At 35.3% G+C, this 22,356-nt stretch overlaps 2 protein-coding genes across 3 annotated transcripts; both read right to left on the minus strand.

Annotated features, from left to right (window-relative positions):
* Positions 1-10,318: 10,318 nt before the first annotated feature.
* On the minus strand, positions 10,319-11,179 carry LOC135833094 (small ribosomal subunit protein uS14). The gene is made up of 3 exons (XM_065346718.1): positions 10,992-11,179; positions 10,736-10,835; positions 10,319-10,445 (listed from the first exon to the last, which is right to left on the minus strand). The coding sequence occupies exons 1-3, from the start codon at positions 11,051-11,053 to the stop codon at positions 10,437-10,439; spliced, it is 171 nt and encodes a 56-aa protein (XP_065202790.1). The 5' UTR covers positions 11,054-11,179; the 3' UTR covers positions 10,319-10,436.
* A 343-nt stretch (positions 11,180-11,522) lies between these two features.
* Elp3 (elongator complex protein 3) lies at positions 11,523-18,136 on the minus strand. Of its 2 annotated transcripts, XM_065346707.1 has the most exons (12): positions 17,991-18,136; positions 17,836-17,905; positions 17,457-17,710; positions 17,296-17,353; positions 17,075-17,220; positions 16,847-17,001; positions 16,470-16,758; positions 16,167-16,384; positions 15,472-15,604; positions 12,566-12,693; positions 12,287-12,465; positions 11,523-12,196 (listed from the first exon to the last, which is right to left on the minus strand). In XM_065346707.1, exons 2-12 carry the CDS (start codon positions 17,858-17,860, stop codon positions 11,940-11,942), a joined length of 1,842 nt encoding a protein of 613 aa, XP_065202779.1. In that variant the 5' UTR covers positions 17,861-17,905; positions 17,991-18,136; the 3' UTR covers positions 11,523-11,939. The 2 variants fall into 2 exon arrangements, with proteins under 2 accessions (XP_065202779.1, XP_065202771.1); XM_065346699.1 differs by lacking the exon at positions 17,991-18,136 and having other exon boundaries at positions 17,836-17,984.
* Between the last annotated feature and the right edge of the window lie 4,220 nt (positions 18,137-22,356).

Genomic DNA, 22,356 nt, shown 5'->3' on the forward strand with positions numbered 1-22,356 from the left:
ATCTGTCAAATTTCAAATCCTGGATACCCTACCTTAGTCTCACCTTCACTCCAAAGTCCAAACGTAAAAATGGATATCAAAATTGGAATCCATGACGTCGAAACCAGTGATGGCAAAACTTTTACATTTCAGTTCAAGTTTTCAGTTTTTAGTTTCAGTTTTATTTTTTTCAGTTCAAGTTTTCAGTTTTCAGTTTCAGTTTTTCCAATTTCAGTTCAAGTTTTTAGTTTCAGTTTTCAGTTTTGCTTTCTTCAGTTTTCATCATTTCTTGAGGTTCAAAAAGAAATGAAAAAAAATGAATTTTTCTTTTCTTCCATGAATTTTTAGACACTAATTTTGCTACTTGGCAACAAATACTTTAAATTTCTGAAATTTCAAATTCAAACTCAGAAATTATGCAGAAATATTGGCCTGTTAATTGCAGTAAATGGCAAAACTTTTACATTTCAGTTCAAGTTTTCTGTTTTTCTCATTTCAGTTCTAGTTTTAGTTTTAGTTTCAGTTTCTCCATTTCAGTTCAAGTTTTTTACCAGTTCCGAACTGGTAAAAAACCAGTGATGGCAGCGTTCGCGTTCGTGAACGCCAAGTTCGCGAACGTGAACGCGAACGCGAACGGAACGCGTTCTTTTTTGAAAGAACGCGAACGCGAACGCGTTCTTTTCAGAAGAACGCGAACGCGAACGACGTTCATTTTGATTGAACGCAAATTTCAAAGTTTGAAACATTTTTCAGGCAAATTTTGCATTTTCATTGAATAAAAGGGGTAAAGTATTGAATTTTCATCCCTTTTTAGTTATTTTTCAATAAAAATGCAAAAATTGCGTTTAGGATAGGCCTAGGATGTCACTGTTACTTGCTGCGATTCATTAATCATTGTCTCCCAAATCATGCATTTGCGTTCTCGTTCGCGAACGACATAAGTTCGCGATCGCGTTCTTTTTAAATGAACGTGAACGCGAACGCCGTTCATTTCAAATGAACGCGAACGCGAACGCCGTTCAAATTTTTGCGAACGCTGCCATCACTGCCAGTTCCAGACTTCCAGTTTTAGTTTCTGTTTCAGTTTTCCATCACTGGTCGAAACCCTACCTAAAAGGCTAAAAATCAATATCGGTCACTCCGGGTCACTCGCTTGTATTTGTCAAATTAAATTTTAAATTTTCTCAAGAAAAAATAAGTTCCTTCAAAAGCACAGGATATGGCAACCCAAAAGGCTAAAATCATAGATGGCTAAAACTGCTTCAAAGGTTTAACTGTTTAAGTTGAAACAATATTCCAATAAATGAATAAAAATCAAAAACTATGAACCTTGTCATAGGGCAGATTGGCCCTACTGCCATAGGTAGTAATTCTCGTAACTACTCCCTATATTGAAAATACGCGGTAAAGTGTGTATCTATAAGTAGAATAGCGCTCGTGACGTCGTATACGTACACGTCATATTGGCAATATTCTTCTTCTTAAGTCATGTAGATGTATTAGGCAAAGGGTTCGCGGCTCGCGAGATCAAAGAGTTCAATGATCGTGCCGCCAGTACATTTATGGCTTATAGAGGAAAAGCCAACGATTAACCCTTGTCACAGGCAGCAAGTGTACTGAACAATTGCGCCAAAATCATCACGTGATTAAGAAGAAGAAGATTTATGCCTATAAAACATTGCAATTTGGCGCTAAATCTTCACTTGGTCTCGGTAATTGCGCAAATCTGGTTCCTTGTCGCGTGAATGTAATTGAAGGTGGATGGAAGTCTCGCGACTTCCTCCCCGAGAGTCTTATAGCATAACCCACCTCGCATGTGGATAAAATAATTTGTTTTTAACGTCATAGTGACGGAATTTATTGGTAAATCGCGATGAATCCGGACATACGCGATTTATGCAAAGTATATTTGTGTACTTCTTTTAGTTAGGTCCTGTCGACGCCTTTAGCATTAGGGAGGCACCCGAAAGAGACAGGAAAATGCGTACAGTGTTAGGTAAATGGTGAGATACATTTGCTAATGTTGTTTTAAGTATTAATCAGAATTATTCGTTCCTTTAACGTAATTGTCGGTTATTAATTATGCTTTGAGACTTGAATCGTGATCAAGTCAACGTATGTGTTTACTTAATAGTTCAGATATAACCATCTGCGTATGGTTGTATCTTATTACCAGTATATAGACATTTTCATTTCCATACTATGTTGAGAAACATAATACACGATGTATGTTGATGATACTTGTAAATAGTGTAAATATACATAATAAGTAAAAAGAGTTTTATTTATTATGTATCTCGTAATTAAATGTGAGTAGTGCAGTTAGGAAAACTACCCCCAATGAGCTAATCCGGCAAATGGCAAATTCTCCCCTCCTAGAGAGTGAGTATTTTCCTCCCCACCTTACAAAGTTATTCAAAATCACACTATATCAACCTACCTAAAATCCTCGTCCCATCTTTGATTATGCAAACTTTGATGAAAATTTATAAAATAATATACCGGTATGTATTAATTAATCTATTAATTAAAAATAAATTATTTAAAAAATTTCAAAAAACCACGAACCAACCCCTACCGCAACTACAGGGATCCCAGAAATATCGAGTACCCCTAAAAAAGTTTTCTACTAAAATACTTTGGTTGGTCACAGTTGATGATAATAATGATTGCACATGATTGGTTGTTGGACTGGAGAGATAACATTCCACCAATCTGTACATAGACACTGGACCTGCGTATAAGATAAGACAACCAACTGGCAGCCATCTTGACAAAATATCCTGTGCAACGCCAATTTCACCCACTGGGTGCTCTTGGCAGCGCTGTACTTCAATCTGCAGGCAACGGGGAAGAGGGACGGTAGTGATATTTTGTGTAGAGCCAATTTCTCCCACTGGATGCTCTTGGCTGCACTAGGGCTGCGCTGTATTTTGCATGGTACTTTGTTCAAGAATTTGACATCAGCGCTGCGAAGAGCACCCAGCGGGATAAGACAACCAACTGCAGGCCTGATTTACTCATTTCTGCAGTCAGAAATTGCCGTTTTGACAGTCAGATTCGCAGTCTGACTACAATCAACCAATCAGAAACAAGTATTTTTTTGATATTCCAAGATGGCGCTGACTTGTCACTTGTCAGAAGACTGAGTGGAGATCTGAGTGTGGATCACTGGATCTGCCTAGTCAGATCCACACTCAGAACTACAGTCAGATATTGCATTTTTGGCAGTCAGAAAATACATTCTGACTGATATGTGGTCATATCCCTAGTCAGATGCACTGTCAAAAAAAATGCCGTTTTGCCAACCGGGGGTTGAGGGGAGGGGAACGGAAGTGGCGAAGAAAACTTGTGTAACGCAAATAAATTTATTCCACAGCAGAGCTGTGGGACCGAATCAATTTTGGGATTAGATTTCGGTTTCAGGATTGAAATTTTTTCATTTTGGGATTGAATTTGTTTCGGGATTTGTTCTTCAAATTTTTATTTCAGTTTTGGGATTCGATTCGTTTTGGGGTTGAAAAATTTGTTTTGGTTCCGGGTTGAATCAGTTTTGGTTTCGGGATTTTCATTTCAACCAATAATTTTAAGCCCAAATTCACTAATGAACCTTGCAGGGGTCTTATGTAAAAATGGGAGGTTTTGACCTGAAAAATCCAATGGAGTGATTAGTTTAACGTTTTAAGAGCATATTTTGCTGAATTCGTCAAGTAATTTATATTGTAATCTGAATGATCCATTTTTCAAAATAAAATTGCGGGAAAAAGGCAAAAATTGAATTGAAATCCCAAAACCGAAACGATTTTGTTTTGGTTCCGGCCTTCCGGGATTGTTTCGGGTTCAAAATTATATCAGTTTCAGGATCAAGAAAAATAACAATTTCGGTTTCGGGATTGGTTTTGGGATCGGATTTGATTTGAATCGGGATTTAATCAGTTCCGGTTTTGGAATTGTTTCGGTCTCACAGCTCTGTTCCGCAGGTCCAGTGTCTATACACCGATCATAATATGCATCTATTTTACGTTGCCAACCTATATTTTTAATGAAAAACTTTTTTTGGGGCTTGGGGTACTCGATATTTCTGGGCACCCTGTAGCAAACTGCCTACAAAAAAAAGTAAACAACCAATCAGAAATCAAATCACCTCACCTGCGTGAGTTGACTTTGATTTTGCGCATCAAATGACTCTCCAAAAGTATCGATACCAATTTTTCACACTTTTGCCCATGTTTTTTTCACCATGGGCTGCCGGCCCAGAGGAAAAAACGAAAAATGCAGTGACAATTTGACAACAGCTGGAATTTCAAAAAAATTTGAGCAGGTTTTGGTAATTTTTGTTTTTTTTCATGTTTTTACTCGCATTTTGAGGAGCCTGCTCACTTCTGCGATGCTCAGTGGGGTCGCGTCGTCCTTACGGCGGCTTCGACTGTATACCCAAGTCACAATAAGGGGTTGTCGTAAGAGGTTACGACTCATACGGTGGAAACGTTTGCGTTCCATCTAGTGGTGCCACTTTCGGGCTAATAAAGATGAGTGCGGGGATGGTTAATGTCAGCCTAACCTGCGTAACGATATTGCCATTTGCCTGCCATCGAGTATCAGTCCTGCCTTTGTGGATCCCCAGAGATTCGTCTCTGCGATCCAACCACACGCAGTAAGTGGTGCACTCTAGGTTTTGCATACACTTGCTCGCGTGAGAGTGAGGGTTTTTTGAGAGAAATTTCAAATTCAAAGGCTGACCTGGTCTCGTTGCTTCGGCCAACTTGCCAGGCAGGTGAGCGTGCGTGTAGCGAGTATGGTGATCTGGACTGTGTACGATGTCTGGTTGTAATTGAATTTGTGTTTTCGTTTTGTAAAATTTGAATGAAAAATATATTAAATTGGGATGAAATCGGAAGTTAAAGAATGGTAATTGTGTGGTGTTTAATTTTATTGATCACGTTTTTACAGCAACTTATCAAGGCTCGAATACCGAATAATAGTACATTGCAAATCATTGAAATGATACACTGTGTGATGTATCCGCTGAAAATGAAATTGAGAAGTGAATTCACTCGTGAGCTGTAGGTAATCATGATTAATCTGGAAAATTGATCTATTTGAGCGATTTTTTTTGGAGCCGCATTAAATTGAACCCTTTTGACCGCATTTGAGAAGTGAAACTATCAGGAAAAGGCTTTATTCTACGCTGTTGTCTACAAAGAAGTGTTGAACGAGGTAAGTTGGTATTCCTGATCAAAGTAAATTGAACTCAGCGGCCTCAATACTGTAGAATTGAGAGTAGACGTGAAATTTGAAAATGGCGAACGAGTTGCCTACTTACAAGGCGCCAAAAACGCTCGAAACGTGGAGGTTTTCGATCATTTGAGGCAAAAATCTGATCGTGTAAATGAAGTTGCCTACTCTCAAGGCGCAAGAATTACTTGAAACGTGAGATTTTTCAGCCATTTGGAGAAAAAAAATAATCGTGTTAATGAAGTTGCCTACTGAGGCGCAAAAATTACTCGAAAACTAGGGTTTTTTGATACATTTGATTTTTTGCTTTTGGGTTTTAATGCGGGAAATTGGCACTCCTGGCTGAAAACAATTGTGAATTCAAACGTAGTGATCTAAATTTACCCCCAGAATCACCTTTTTACATTCGCAAGGTGTTCTGAAATTGAGAAAAACGTGAATATATTTGAAGATGTCAAAGCGGTTGCCTACTCTCAAGGCGCAAAAATCACTCGAAACGTGGGTTTTTGCAATGCGTTTGATTTTTTTTACTTTTGAAACAGTTTTTAATGCAGGAAATTGGCATGCCTGGCTGAAAACAATGGTAAATTTGAAATCAGCGGGGTGAATTTACCCCAAAAGCACCATTTCACATTCGTAACGGGCTTCAAAATGAAGAAAAACGTGAAAATATTTGATGATGTCAAAGAAGTTGCCTACTCTCAAGGCATGAAAATTATTCGAAACGTGGGAGTTTTTGACCATGGTAAGTAAAGGTACTTTTAATTTAATCCGGTAAGTTGGCATCCCTGACTTAAAATATTGAGTACGGTACAACAAATTGCGTATTCGTAATCTGTAATGCTTAATTAGTATTAATCGACCCTTTATGCAGCCTATTATAGCTTTCAAGTTGAGAAAAAACGTGAATAATGGCACATTTTTGAGCGAAAAACAAATGAGCCATTTCGAACAGAAGGAAGCTCTGACGGCCAATCTGACACCGGAAATGAATTCGCCGTCCCAAAAAAACCCCGAAGCCGAAAATTCAGCTCAATTGCGCCTTAATTTCGATGGGTCATTTTTTTGCAAAGAATTGGGCATTTTGCACCGAAAAATGACCCCTCGAAATTGCAGTCCAATCGAGCTGAATTTTTGATCAAAGGAGTTTTTTGGGACAGGGAATCCAATTCCGGTGTTCAATCGCCCGGGCGAAGCTTCCTTCTACTCGAAAACTGCACTTTTTTAAACTCAAAAATTATGTTTGAAAAAACACCGGATTTTGCACTTTTAATGCCGTTTTCTGACCCGTTTGGGGTCGAATGAAAAATGAACGTCATTTTCGGGTTCAGCGACCTCAAATTAGTCAGAAAATTTCAATAAAAATTCAAAATTGGACAACTTTTTTACATTTGTAGAAGGCTTTGAAATGGAATGAAGAAAAATGGAAATTTTTTTAAAGTGTCAAAGAAGTTGCCTACTCTCAACTCACAAGGCATGGAAATTATTCGAAACGTGGACGTTTTCAACGAATATAATTTTCAAGAAATTCGATTGAGAAATACATTTTCAACGTCGAGTTATTTTTAATCCGGTAAGTATGCCATTGATTTTTTTGACTTACTATTATCGTAAAAAGAATGTCAAAATTGAAATCATCGATATCGAAAACCTCATAATCGATGTATCACTCGCCTAGTTTGACGGAATTTCAAATTCTCCCCTCCTGTAGCCTCACCCCCTACTCCAAACGAAAAATGGGTGTCAAATTTGGAATCTACGACATCGAAAACCTAATAGTCGACACATCACTCGCTATGTATTGATCAAGTTCCATGGAAAATGAATCTTTTTTTCAAAAAAGTTGAACTTTCAGATAGAAAAAAGCTCGATCGACTGAAACTAACGATCTTGAAGTGATCAGCGACGTTTTATTAATGATAATCGAATATGCGTACACGTTAATTGGGCTTCATTCGAGTAAAAAGCTCAATTTTCAAAAAATTCAAATTTGCTAATTTTAGTCATTTTCGAGTATATTTTGATGCTAAATGAGACCAATTTCATTAGGAGGATATGGGATATTAGAGGGTTCTATGCTCCTAATACTTGAACTTTTGAATCAATTTTACGAGCTTTAGAGAGCTTTTTAGGCTGTACGAAGGGTACGAATAGGGGGGTTTTTGTGGTCGGTGAATTCGTTTCCGGTATTGGTACTGCCAAAAAGCTCAAAGTTTCCTCTGAAATGAAGCTTTTTTTCATAAAAATTGAACTTTCATGTAGAAGAAAGCTTGATCGACTAAAATAAACGAGTTTGACATGATCAGCGATGCTTGATTAGTGATAATCGACTATTCGTACACCCTATTTTGCTTTCATTTGGCTGAAAAGCTTGATTTTGAAAAAGCACAAATATTCCAATTCTGATCGTTTTCAAGTACTTTTGATGCTAAATAAGACCTATTTCACTAGGAGAATATAGAATATTAGGAGGTTCGATACTCCTAATACTTGAACTCTTGAATCAATTTTGCCAGCTTTAGAGACCTTTTTAGGCTGTACGAACAGTCCGAATAGGGGGGTTTTTGGGGTCGACGAATTCGTTTCCGGTGTTGGTACTGCCGAAAAGTTCAAAGTTTCCTCTATAATGGAGCTTTTTTTCATAAAAGTTGAACTTTTAGGTAGAAAAAAGTTCAATCGATCAAAACTAACGAGCTTGAAGTGATCAGCAATGCTGAATTAGTGATACTCGACTACTCGTACAGCCTAAAAAACTGTCTAAAGCTCGCATAATTGATTCAAAAGTTCAAGTATTAGGAGAATCGAACCTCTTAATACTCTATATTCTCCTAATGAAATTGGTCTCATTTGGCATCAAATGTACTCAAAAATGACTAAAATTAGCAAATTTGAACTTTTTCAAAATTGTGCTTTTCAACCGAATGAAAGCCAAATAGGGTGTACGAATAGTCGATTGTCACTAATTAAACATCGCTGATCACGTCAAGCTCGTTAGTTTTGGTCGATCGAGCTTTCTTCTCATTGAAAGCTCAACTTTTATGAAAAAAAGCTTCATTTTGGAAGGAACTTTGAGCTTTTTGCAAGAACCAACGGCGGAAATGAATTCGCCGTACCCCAAAACCCCCTCATTCGCCCAGTTCGTACAGCTTGAAAAGCTCTCTAAAGCTCGCAAAATTGATTCGAAAGTTCAAGTATTAGGAGTATCGAACCTCCTAATATCCCATATTCTCCTAATGAAATTGGTCTCTTTTTGCATCTTTTATTCTCAAAAATGGTCAAAATTGAAAAATTTCTGTTTTTTCAAAATTGAGCTTTTTGGCCAAATGAATGTCAATTAGGGTGTACGAATAGTCGATTATTACTAATTGAGCATCGCTGATCACGTCAAGCTCGTTTATTTTAGCCGATCGAGCTTTCTTCTAACTGAAAGCTCAACTTTTATGAAAAAAAAGCTTCATTTCAGAGGGAACTTTGAGCTTTTTGGCAGCACCAACACCGGAAACGATTTCGCCGACCCCAAAAACCCCCCTATTCGTACCCTTCGTACAGCCTAAAAAGCTCTATAAAGCTCGCAAAATTGATTCAAAAGTTCAAGTATTAGGAGTATTGAACCTCCTAATACTCTATATTCTCCTAATGAAATTGGTCTCTTTTAGCATCAAACGTACTCGAAAATGACTAAAATTAGCAAATTTGAACTTTTTGAAAATTGAGCTTTTTAGCCGAATGAAAGCCAAATAGAGTGTACGAATAGTCGATAATCACTAATGAAGCATCGCTGATCACGTCAAGCTCGGTAGTTTTGATCACTAGATCTTTTTTGTACCTGAAAGTTCAACTTTTATGAAAAAAAGCTTCATTTCGGAGGGAACTTTGAGCTTTTTGCTTGAACCAACACCAGAAACGAATTCACCGCATCCAAAAACCCCCATATTCGTACTCTTCGTATAGCCTAAAAAACTCTCTAAAGCTCGCAAAATTGATTCAAAAGTTCAAGTATTAGGAGCATAGAACCCTCTAATATCCCATATCCTCCTAATGAAATTGGTCTCATTTAGAAATTAGAATCAAATATATTCAAAAATGACTAAAATGAGCAAATTTTGAACTTTTTGAAAATTGAGCTTTACAGCCACATGAAAGCCAAATAGCGTGTACGAATACTCGATTATCACTAATTAAACGTTGCTGATCACGTCAAGCTCATTATTTTCGATCTATCGAGCTTTTTTCAACCTGAAAGTTCAACTTTTTTGAAAAAAAGCTTCATGTTCCATGGAACTTGATCAATACATAGCGAGTGATGTATCGATTATTAGGTTTTCGATGTCGTAGATTCCAAATTTGACATCCATTTTTCGTTTGGAGTAGGGGGTGAGGCTGCAGGAGGGGAAAATTTGAAATTCCATCAAAATAGGCGAATGATACATCGATTATGAGGTTTTCGATATCGATGATTTCAATTTTGACATACATTTTTCGATAAGAGGAAGTCAAAAAATCAATTGCATACTTATCAGTCCGAATCGAGGGGTTTTCGGGGTCGGCGAACTCGCTTCCGATGTTGGTGCTCCAGTTCAAAGTTCCCTGGGAAATGAGTTTTTTTCAAAAAAGTTGAACTTTGAGTTACAAAAAAGCTCGATCGACTGAAATAAAACGATGCTTGATTAATGATTAGTGATAATCGACTACTTGTGCACCCTATATTGCTTTCATTTGGCTGAAAAGCTCAATTTTGAAAAAGTTCATATTTGCTAATTATTTTTAGTCATAACGTTCGTGGAAATTCGCGTTACAAACGCGATAAGTTGCCTATCGTATTTTCTTGAAGGCGTTTTATTCAGTCAAAAATTCTATCAAGTCGAATTACAATATAATTTTTTCGAGTGAAAAATCGATTTTTTTGAAGCTTGAATCGTAATTATCATTTATGTAAACCGTTTGAAGGAGGTTTCAAATAAAATAAATTCAGGTTCGGTGAATTGTACGAAGATTTTGAATTAATCGCAGGATCATTATTTAATACGAAATCGATATTTGTACCATTCGGAGTCAATCACCTCTCGTAAAAATACCCAATTCAATAACAGAAAAACAATACAAATAAGTCGTTTTTGTTTTATTAATAATAACAAAAAAACATCACGAAATTCCTTATCATAATTTTTAGATTACTTTCAGAGGCATGTAAAGCTGTTCATCTTCGAATAGTACGTTCTTCTTTAGTCAAGCTGTAACAAACAAAGACGCAATTGATTAATTACCAAGATACGATGAAATCTCACACAAAATATCACCATAATAATAATGATTTCCAAGTACATAAAATTAACCAAGAAACTAGTTCCACTGGGACAATAAGCACAGAGAACCATCTGCTCAAAAACTCAATCTTCGTTACTTATCACACGAAAAATACTCGAAATACTTTCACTTACAATATGAGCATTTTTCTAAATCACACAATAATTAATCCATCATTCAACACGACGTATAAATTAATTAATCTGAGAAACAATACCTTCTTGAAGCCGATATCGCTGGCATACTCTCTGAAACATTGTCGGCAGAGGTTCAATCCATACTTTCTGATAATACCGTGTTTGTTGGCGCAAGCTCGACTGTAAAACACATAACACGATATAATAGTACCATTAAATCAACCCATAATTCGTGTAACATTACATGAAATTAGATGAAAAGCTGAACATTCTACGTGGAAAGAAGTCTGATGAAAATCATCAACACGTATCGTAAAAATTCCAAAATCAACTTACCAAGATCGAGATCCTTGGCCGTATTTTCGTGGATGCGAATACCAAATATTCTGGAAACCCATTTTTACTAATTGAATACAATAAAGATATTAAATAATAACGAAATTATTCGTTTTATAACATCAAAAATACATCGAATTCGCGAACAGCTTTCGTCAGTTTCGTCAGAAAAGAAAACTCGTGTTTGTAAAAATTAAAATTTAGTTGGATTTCGAGATGTAAAATTTAAGCAACACTAGCGCTGAGCGACGTTGTTTGAGTTGCCTACAGAGTATTTTTGCAGGCGTTTTTCGTCTTTTGAAGTTCTGATTTTCCAAATTAGCTGGATTTCTTCATGTTTACTCCTCGAATGCCAAATTTGAGCGTATTTTCGCAGCAATTCATCGTATTTGAGGCCAAAATGTCCAACTTCAACATACATTTTCATTAAAATATTCCCGAACAATAACGCTATAGTCGTTATTTTACAATAAATCATCGAAGAATCATTCCTCGAGAACATAAATTCAGATTAATAACCGATCTACATAATGAAGATACGCAAATAACGAATTTTATAACAAATAATCATTAAAACAAAACAATATTACACAACATCGAAGTATTCGAGTTCAATATCACGTTCGAAATGATCTCAAAACGTAATAACTCGAGTTAGCATTAATATTTCGACAATAATTCATATTCGTAACATCGATAAATAAATTCGAATAAAATAATACATCGAGTAATAATATCACAACGATCACGTTTTCAACGTAAAAATAATCGAGTCATCAGTCATCGATTTCAAAAGTTTACCAGAAACAGAAACCGATCCTTTCAACATGTCAGATCTCTCGTGTCTCGAAAGGACATTTCACATCTACGATCAAAATAGCCAACAAAAAAAAACAACATCGATCGTACAAGAAATACCGAAACAGAAATCACACAGAAATTAAATCCTTAGTTTTTATCTTCGAAACTGACGAATTCAGTATTGCTGATGAGATCTTCGATGCAATCCTCGTACACAACGCTGTCGTCAGTCTGATAAACGTCGAAGAAATCATTATTCTCACTGGTAACTTGTTGACTTTCGTGTGCCATTTGACTGATGATTTCTAGCTCTTCGTTATGGTCTTTTTTGGATAAATGTTTCACCATATAAGGACCTTCTAATTCGTATCCCAGTTTTCGGTAATAGTCGCGGGTACCGACACCTGTTCAAATACACAAGTTCAGTTCAGTTAATGTATTATTCATCAGAATGATATCTTGAGAAGAAGGATCAAACTAATTAGTCTACTAACCAGATATCACAGCTAGTTTCAGGTTACCGTGTTCTTCGACGGTGATTCTTTCGGCTTCCTCCATCAGTAAAGTACCGAAACCGTGATGCTGGAATTTTTTCGGGTCTCTGGAACTGACCGGCACCGCAGAACCGTACACGTGCAGTTCTCTAACGATCGAGGCGCCTTTTAGTTCCGGTCTGAAATTAAATGACGTTACGATAGAGAATTGATTTTATTCGATATTATTGATATGTAGAAAAATGTCCACATATTGTGGAGAAAGGACGGTCAACGAACCTGAACGTGTCTCCGGCACATTTCCTCAATCGTAGCAGACCGATGAGGATATCTTGTTCGGGATCTTCGTAGGCTAAAAACGTTTCCCAGCCACCGTTGGCTTCGTAATCTCTTCTGATAAGTTCGACCTGGAAACAGAAGTCACGTGAGTCAGTTTACAATTTCATTCCGAGCACTTTTTCATCGTCAGACTCAGATTTTTTTTTTTTTGAAAATTACTACTTTTTTACTGTCTTTTTTCAACCAAATTTTCAGAATTCTATCCACTCAACCCCCCTCCCCCCAACCACAAAAAAATTTACAGTCGAATTTTTTACAGGAAAATTTTCAAAAAAATTGAAATTGGAAGAAAATTGTAGACGAAATATTTTTTAATTTCAATTAAAATTATTAAAAAAAAATACAATACAAACGAGCTCATTACATACGTTATAAAAAAAGGAAACCGGAGGAGGCAACTTTTCTAATATCTTCAAACATCCCAAGATTTTTTTCAAACAAGTGGATGTCAAAAATACTTATACTCGTATGTACTTTAAATCATTTCAATTTTTGATTTCATTTTCTACCAGTGTAATGTAATTGGGCGAATAAAAGACTTTTTTTACTACATAACAAATTTTCTAAAAGGGTGCAAAAATTTAATGGAAAATTTTAACGACATTTGGGCGAAAAAATACACTTATTTTTCGAACGAAACGGCGAGTTTTTAATGATTTCCCCTTCAAGGACATTTTTTAATAGCGGAAAGGAGAAACAAACGGGCCCTGGCAAAAGCTCTCGAAAATCAGTATTTTGCGAGGGCAAAAGCTTTGGAAAATATGTAATTCAAAAAGTAGAACAACATCAATATTACTGAAAGGATTCGACTTTTCTGATCTCCACATTTTTCAAAATTGACAGGATAACTTTAATTTTTCAGAGAATTTCGATATGAATTTTTTGGAAATTTTCTGAGTTGGTTAATTATAAAAAGTTTATTACTTTGCTTCAAAATTTTGAAATTCAGATGATTTTTTTTTTAGAAAAATTCAAAATTGAAAAAAGCAAACGAGCTTTAAAAAATTCATCTTTCGAGAAGTGAAAAAAAATTCTTCATACAGAGAAAATTTTATTTTTCAGATTCAAACTTTGAACATTTTTAGAATTTGAACAATTAGTTTCTTATGTGGAAAAAGAGAAAATACTCTCAAAATTGTGTAATTCAAACTCTCAAAAAGTTGACAAATGAGCTCTTATCTACACGAAATAAAGATTGAGAAAAAGGAACGAATTTGAATTTTTTCATCTTCTCACTACCTTTTTAACAGAATTCACTACTTTTTCACTTCTTTCACTACCTATTTTAAAACTCACTACTTTTTCACTGCTTTCACTATCTGTTAGATACCCTGAGAAATTTGAGAAAATCTTGGTTTTGAAGCAAAAGATTCTAAAGTCTTGATTTTTTCCAGAATTGAAAAAAAAACAGGATAATATGTTTATGTATAGACAAATTTTTATCATTTTTTGCCAGTTTGAGAAAATTTTGATTTTCAAGTGAAAGATTCAAAAACTTTAGATTTTTTCAGAATTTCAATGAAAAAGGACACGATTTATTCGCCAACATTTGGAAACAGTTATAATTTTTTCCAGTAATTCGAAAATATCTCGATTTTTCAACCATCTTGATTTTCTGTCAGAATTTGTTTTTAAAAGTCTAAATTTTTGTCAAGATTTCATAAAAGTCTTGAAACATAATATTCTCTTAAAATTCAAAAAATTTCAATTTTTGTCAAAATTCGAAAAAATTTTAGTTCGTTGGTAGGGGAGATTTAAAATAGTCCCCCTTTTTTTCATCAGTAAAAAAATCCTGATTTTTTACCAGAAATTCAAAAAATGTGCAGATTTTTTTGCAAAAGTGCAATAAAATTTTGATTTTTGCCAGAAATTTAAAAAAAATCTCATTTTTTCACTACTTTTTCGCAACTTTTAGTACCCATTTTTAAATTCACTACTTCCACTACCTGTTGGATACCCTGTTCCATTTTCGAAAATCAATCATTTTAGATTTTTCTTTTCAAGTGATGGACTATAAGACGTAAGAATGGTCATAGGTAGGGTTTTTGGACACAAGAAAACCATTTCCGGTATCAATTCGACTCTAAAATTCAAAGAAACTCAAATATTAATCAACACGAAAACACTAACTTTAAAAATACGACTGCAGCACTATTGAACGAGACGTTGTTCTTTTGTAATCAATGTAATCATGATTTGGATACTAAAAGATATACGCATTTCTAACTTCTTTTCCCCCAAGAATAACCATCGATTGAGAGCTGGGTAGAGATATTACTCATCTATAGGGCTCGGCATTATATGTGAGTAAAAAGGCCGAAATATGCATTAAATATGCGACCTTTTTTACCCCAAATATGGCCGAAATATGCGTTTTTGTTAAAATATGTAAAAAATATGTAACTTTGATATGAGTGTCATTTTGTAGCTGTTCGAAAACCGAGCTCAAAATTGTTGTACAAATTTTACTCCGAATTAAAACACCAAAGAAAAATGAAAAAAACAACAAAAATTCAAATTTATAGAGAAAAAATTTTCAATTTTTTTTAATATTATTTTTCAATTTTTTTTTTCAATATGTTTTTTTACGAGGTTATAAACGTAAAATGACCGTTTTCTCAATTTGGCAAAATATGTGAAAATATGTGTGAAAAATGTGTGAAAAATACTCAAAATATGTAAAAAAGTGCGTTTTCTCCCAAAATATGTAAAATATGTAAAATGAAGTTGGGCTCAAAATGCAGGGATTTTCCTGAAACGTAAAATGCTTTCATTACTTTTAGAATCCAAGATCACCTGCAAAATATGCATATGCATATTATGCCGAGCCCTACTCATCTACTTACGTCGTAAGGTCTGACTTTGTTGTGAATTTCTTGAATACCGACTTCTCTGGTTCTGATATCGCGACAATGAAGGCCCAAATCTTTCATTCTGGCCAAGGCTAACTCTCTCAAATTACCGTGTTCGACTCCGGATCTATATATTTACAAAAAAAAAAATCAATAAAAATTCTAAAATGCTATTTGTAGGTACACATGACGTATAAAAAAAAAACAACTTCTACATCTCGTCATTCGATTTCGCTCATTTTTTTTCCAATACCACTAAGAATTACCATCATTTGGAAGGAAGGAAAGAACTCCGATGACATAAAAAATGAACTAGGTACTGTGGAAAAAATCGCGAAAATCCACTTTTTGGCAGCTGAAAAGTGAAAAAGAAGGGGAGTGGGTGAAAGGTAAGAAATTCCTAAAAGAGCACAAAATTCAAGCCTTCAATAATTGAAAAGGTCAATTTGCAACTTCTGAAAATTTCAATGGTTGTTTCCGAATCAAAGAAAGTACTTTCAAACAGCGAAATCAACTCCGAGTTGAATATTCCGAGACTATAAAAAAAAAAAAAACAGCCCCCTGGTTTTCCTATCCTGGATAACGGAACGAGTACGTAAAATTTGCATGAAAAATATGAGCGAAACTGAACGAAAGACGAGACGTCTGAAATACCACGATAATAATAAAACGCAAAATACACAACTCACGTGACTAGCGGCATAGGAATATCTCTTTGTACACGATAAACACGAGTCCAAGGAGGCACCAAAGCTAAAATACGGGCAACCAAGTCGACAAGTACGCCCGGAGGGTAACTCTTGTATCGTCCAGTTTTCCACAACTCATACAATCCGGTACCTCTGATCACCAACGTAGGATATATCTTTAATCCATCAGCTCTAAAGGCTGGATTCTCGAAAAATTCCTAAATAAGCAAAAAAAAAAAAAAAAAATTAACGAATAAAATCACAACATGACAACACACGTCGTCGTTGAAAAAAACCACTCACCTTAAACTGAGCGATATCTCGTTCGTATCCGACATTCGGTAAATCCGGCATCATATGAACGACTACTTTGTATCCGGCGTCTTTCGACATGCTAAAACACTCGGTAACAGCTCGAACCGTATGGCCTCTGTTTGTATCTCTGGCCACATCCTCGTACACAGACTGGACTCCAATTTCTAAACGAGTACAACCGTATCGAAGCATATCCGAAAGGTGTCGTTTGAGGCAGTAATCCGGTCGCGTTTCTATCGTAATTCCGATACATTTAGTTTTACTACGTTCCGAGAATCTAATCAACGACAGAAAAATACCCCATAATGAACGAAATTACGAATCACCAACAGAATATTGAATAGAACTGGTAACTAATTCAGTACTTGACAGCGTCATCGACTCCATGACTTCGGTATCCGGATAACGCATCGTGAAGATTACGAATAAAGTAATCTCGGTAATCGTCCGGTAAGCTCATGAACGTACCTCCCATGATGATAAATTCTACTTTATCGACGCTGTGACCGAGTTGCTTCAGCTACGAATAACAACCCAAATTGATGAAAAAATCCCATCAAAAATAAACACTGTAGATGAAAATCTCCGCTTACTTGTTCCACTCGACTTCTAGTCTGTTCGTAAGGATCGTAACGAGCTCGAATTGCTCTCATCGAAGTCGGTTCGTAACCGGTGTACGACTGAGTTGAATACTCGAAATCAGAATCAGGACCACCGGGACAATACACGCAGATATTACCTATAAAACGAATCATTCGCTTGTCAGTAACCCAAATTACACCTTACAATCATTACTGTAAACGTACGAAATTACCGGTCATATTGATATGAGGACATCTGTGCGGTTTACACATCACAGCTACAACAGCAATCTAACCACAAAAACAATAATACAACATACGATTAATACAATCATCGAATAACAAACGCAAAATACACTGCTGATATTCTACAAGAAAACAGACGAATACTCACACCACTCGCAGTTCGAATCGGTTTAGCTAGTAATTTCGGTCTCAAGTCTTTCTGGGCATCGCGAGGTATAGCTGCGATAATATCCACAAGTCTTGGAGTAGTTTTCAGACCATACTTTCCACTGATTCGGGTTTTCAAAGCGTTCAAGTTGACGTCTTTCTGCAGCTTGTGAGCTTTCAGCAGTTCTTGAATGATTTCGGCGATAGCTGCTACCGTGTTTTGTTGATGGGTTTGTTTCTCGTTGAGACTTTCATCTGCGAAAGAGAAGAATAATTTAATAGAATACAGAGCAAGTTTTAGCATAATATCGATACAAGAATACGAAACACTCGATAATAAATCTATTTTTAGAGTATGTGTTGAGTAATTTTTTACGTACCTTCTTCGTACACTATTTCCGGCATTTTGATGAATTTTCCAAGGAATATTTACCACCATATATATGCGGACTGTAATGTAAATACGTTTATTGACCAACTTTAATTGAAATTGATAATTATTATGGCAAAAAAGCATCCGAAAAGCTCAACTTACTGATGAAATCCGCAGAAAGAAACGCAACAAATGCACGTGAGTATCCAGCGCACCTGGTTGTCATTTTGGCCTGGTTAGCGTCGATTTCGCGTCGACTGTTTAGTTACATTTTTACTCGTGACGTCATGGGAGCGCTAACAGCAGTTGTCCAAGTTTTTAGTTTTTTTGTTTTTATTTTTAAATCTTATTTTAATTAATTATAATAAATTAATAAATAATATTAAAATTTGATAATTATCATGGTTTTTTTCATTTTTTTTACAAAAATAAAAATGTGAAATTAAAATGAAAAAGAATAAAATTTAATTGTTTTTTTTTCAATTAACATTTTTTTGATTTTTAAAATTTTTGTTTTCTAATTTATTACGTTTTGATAATTTGATTTGATTGAAATGAAAATAAAATGACAAAAAGAATAATAAAATTAGTAAAATTACAGAAAAAACTGAAGAAATTGACATTAAAGGGAACAATCAGAGTAACTAAAACAGTTCAATCTTCGAATTAAAAAAAAAAAAAAAATGAAAACCACTTTAGAACAATAAAACCTGAAAGTAACTTTTTGAAACCAGGACAAACCCATTTTAAAAAATTACATTCCAAGACCTTCTGAGAACGAGAACCTGAAAACACTTATTTCCAAAGCCCCCCCCCCCCCCAACTTCCAATTCAAACGTTTTTCAACCTTGGTTACTTCATTTGAAGAGATTGGCCAATTTCTAAAAACTGAAAATTGAAAAAATTACAAATAAAATGCATAGAAAGTAATGTTGATGAAATGAAACAGAATTTTCCAGTTCTATTTCTTACAACTACGTAGAATGAAAAGGAATAAAACAAAAGTTTGGAAATGAAATTAGCCATTTGGATGGAGAGTTGACCAAAAACTAGAAACGAAAAGGTGATGATTTTTCATTTCGACTTTCGTAAGCCAACATCTGAACTGAAAGTACAAAAGCTTCGATAATTTCAAATCGAAGGCTGACTGCAAGTTCGACTTCTACTCGTACATCGTTTATATTATTTTCCAACTGGTTTTTCTCAAATTAGAATATTGTCAAATTGAATTTTCAAGAAAATTAGAGTGAATGATTTACTTGATAAAATTAAAATAAATAAAAATATTTTCCCAATTAGTTCTTTTCAAATTCTGTTTTTTTTTTAATTTTCAGTTTATTTTCTAACATTAATTTTGACTTTTGACCATGATGAAAAATATTAATTCTGAAAACTGAATTGCACAATAATAGAACATTGAAACTCAAAGTCATGAATTTGAAGTTGAAGACCATACGATACTGAAAATAATCTAGGGTCAAAATGGGTAAAGTTGTACCATGCTTCTTGCAAGAGATTATGAAACCTGAGCTTCGTCTTTTGCTTCTCGAAGAAAAAAAAAGATACAAAACTATTTTTTAAAGAAGAACAGAAAAAAGAAAATCGAAAAATTGAATAATTCAGTAACAGGAGGATGACTTTAAAAAATAGTAGAAGATCGGGGGGGGGGATAAAGTCACATCAAACGAAAAAAATAAGAAAAACTAAAACAAGGAAAAATAAAGGAACAAAACAACAACAAAAAACTCCCATTTTCGTTCTTCTCCAGAATTTTGGAGACTTGCAAGACGATGGAAAAAACCCAAACTCTTTGCTCTTAATATCTCTCGTTAACCAAGTGTGAGTCAACTCTACCACCTCGACATTTTTAAACAAATATTCTTCGTGAGATAATTCACACAAATACCACACACACATAATATACTACAATAAACAAATTATCAAACATGTATATTGTATTTGTACAGTTACAACTGCACGAAAATGAAATCATTCACAAAAACCATTGCCATTTCAGCAATACCTACTTACAAACTGAAGTAGGTAGGTATTTGTACTTAGGTACATATTTCAGCACAAACGATTGTGAGAAAAATAAAATACCAATGCACATTGTAAGCAATCACACCTCTAACATTTACTAACTCTTGTTTTCTCAAAGTAAATGTTTGTAAAAATTATACCTACCTATATCTTTCATCTACCAAGTGTGATTTTTGTTCAATTCTTCGAATACTCGACATTCCAATTCTCACATATTTGAGCATTTCAATAATTAATTTACCTTCATATAGATGCACTTCTACAGGAAAAGTCTTCAAGTTACTTTAAAATTCTCGAATTTTAGATAGAAATCCATAAAATGAATCATACCTTTTGAGCTTTGAACAATTTTCCAATCGCGATATTTTTCAGCCTCGCTGAGGGGAGGGGAGAGGTTGGGAGTGAAGGGGTCTGAAGGTCAAAAAAACGCAAAGTAATGACTCAAAAAAATTGACTTTTGCGGCTAAGGAAAGAGGTCAAATTGGGTTGCTAGATTGAAACTGACACATTCGAGGCACATTAGTGGTTGTACTTTCTCACTGAACGTGTCAAGTTTGAATCCATCAGGTATTTTTAAGGAGAAGGATGGAGAGAAAGGGGGCTCAAAATCGCAAAAAATTACTTATCGACGTTTTCGATCATGGATCCTCTCCTTCTATGGTTTGTGCAAACCCAGTCACGAAAACTTTGTAGTTGTATTTATCACAAAAACGTACGCTTTCTGGATTTTTTTTCCAAATTTTTACATTGTACTTTCAAAATTTGGTAAGCTTTTTGAACTTTGAACGTATGAAGTTCCTTGACAATAATATTTTTGAGAATTTTCTTAATTGATAGATTTTCTTCAAATTTCAGCAGTCTTGACTCTTGAGTGAATGGGCTCCAAATAAAAAATTCTCAGTCCCTTCGAGTCTGGGTGCAGACAATCGAACATACCTGAATTCAAGTCGAGTCGCCTATATGTGCCTGGTTTCTGGAGGTTGCTTTTGTACAGGACACCCTGTATGCATATTGAACAAAAATTCATTTTGAAAAAAGTACTTGGAATTTCCAGTTAATTTTATTCCAACATTTGCTCATGCAAAAGACGTATTTCTTTGGAATGAGAAAAGGTGCATATACCTTTAATAGGTATGAGAAACAATAAATAAACTCTATGGTACGGGTACCTAAAACGCATCCATAGCTGGTGCAAGGCTTAATGAACCAGCACATCATACCAAAGAAAACGACTGGACGGTTTGATGGTATTTCACTTGTACCGATGATGAGAGTATGCTTCTTACAAAGCAGATAATAAAATGTCTGTGTGTAATGCGTATTTTTTACTTTTGCATTTTAAATTTGTACACGGTAAAGTACATAGAGATAAAGGTAACTCTCCTCTTGTTGTCGAAGAAGTACCATACCAATCTTTGTAGGTACATCGTGAAAGGTACTCGGACACGCCTTCCTTGAGGAGCTTTAAAGCACTACGAGGAGTAGGTAAGGCTATATAGTCTACGAAGACGAAGCTGAAGAAAATCAACGAATTTAATTTGTTTTCTACGAGGTTTGGTTTGGTTTGGTGATTTGCACGCGTATTTATGACCACCGCGCTGTATGTATCTATCTCATAGTCAATTTCTTTCTCTCTAGATGGATATGGAATCAGCAGATGGAAAATGATGCTGTGGAGGTTCTAAAAGCCTGAAGTATCTCACGACCTCCGCAACCTAAACTCCTACACAGTTACATACGAAAATGTATTAAAGATGTGTTTGTGAGTTTGTGTACCTATGTGTTAAAGGTGCAGAGACCATTTCGTCGTAAAGTTTACTCGTACAGTATGGATTGGCTTGGCTTTCGAGTTGGTCTAGAATAATACGTTATATTTACGATTATTGATGTACTAGCGATTCGTAACACATTTGAAATTTACGATCGGTAAATATAGGAAGAAATCGATCGTAAAAATGACCGGGACTGGACGCTGCTTAATATATTATCATTTTTACCTTTAATGAATATTTCTTCCGAGTTGAGATGTACAAGAAGTGTGGAGAGTAACTGGTAAGATTTGCGTATCCAAAGGTGCGTTTAGTTTAGGTATGGGTGGTTTTGTTAGCTTTGTGGTAGGCGGGGGGGGGGGGAGAGTTACATCAGTTTTCGCCAGTTCTAATCCCACTTCTGATTTTTGATAATTTTTCGTATTTTTTGGAGCTTTCCCTCATCAGGATGGCGTGGATGATTCAACTTTGACCGTACGATGGGAAATTTTCACGAATGTGCCTTTCACAGGGGTTCAAGTTTGACCTTTCAGCTTGAATTGACCCGGGGACAGTGGTGCCCCAAGAATTTGATCAAAATGATAGTTTCATACATTTTTTAGAAAGTGCTGAATACAAATATCAACGTATATTTCGAATTCGACCTTTCCACCCCCCCCCCACCGTCCCCTCATAGCCTACAAAATTTAATGAAAATTGAAGAAAATCGCGTGACC

Source organism: Planococcus citri, chromosome 1, assembly GCF_950023065.1.
Source record: "Planococcus citri chromosome 1, ihPlaCitr1.1, whole genome shotgun sequence".
In the NCBI taxonomy this organism is placed as follows: Eukaryota; Metazoa; Arthropoda; class Insecta; order Hemiptera; family Pseudococcidae; genus Planococcus; species Planococcus citri.

Excerpts from the sequence above, each read along its gene's own strand:
- LOC135833094 (XM_065346718.1), bottom strand. The coding sequence starts at position 11,053 with ATGGGTTTCCAGAATATTTGGTATTCGCATCCACGAAAATACGGCCAA. Across the intron at positions 10,836-10,991 it reads GGCCAAGGATCTCGATCTTG|TCGAGCTTGCGCCAACAAAC; the intron begins GTAAGTTGATTT and ends TGTGTTTTACAG.
- Elp3 (XM_065346707.1), bottom strand. The coding sequence starts at position 17,860 with ATGCCGGAAATAGTGTACGAAGAAG. Across the intron at positions 17,221-17,295 it reads TCCTCATATCAATATGACCG|GTAATATCTGCGTGTATTGT; the intron begins GTAATTTCGTAC and ends TTCGTTTTATAG. Across the intron at positions 12,694-15,471 it reads ACAAAGTCAGACCTTACGAC|GTCGAACTTATCAGAAGAGA; the intron begins GTAAGTAGATGA and ends TTCTGTTTCCAG.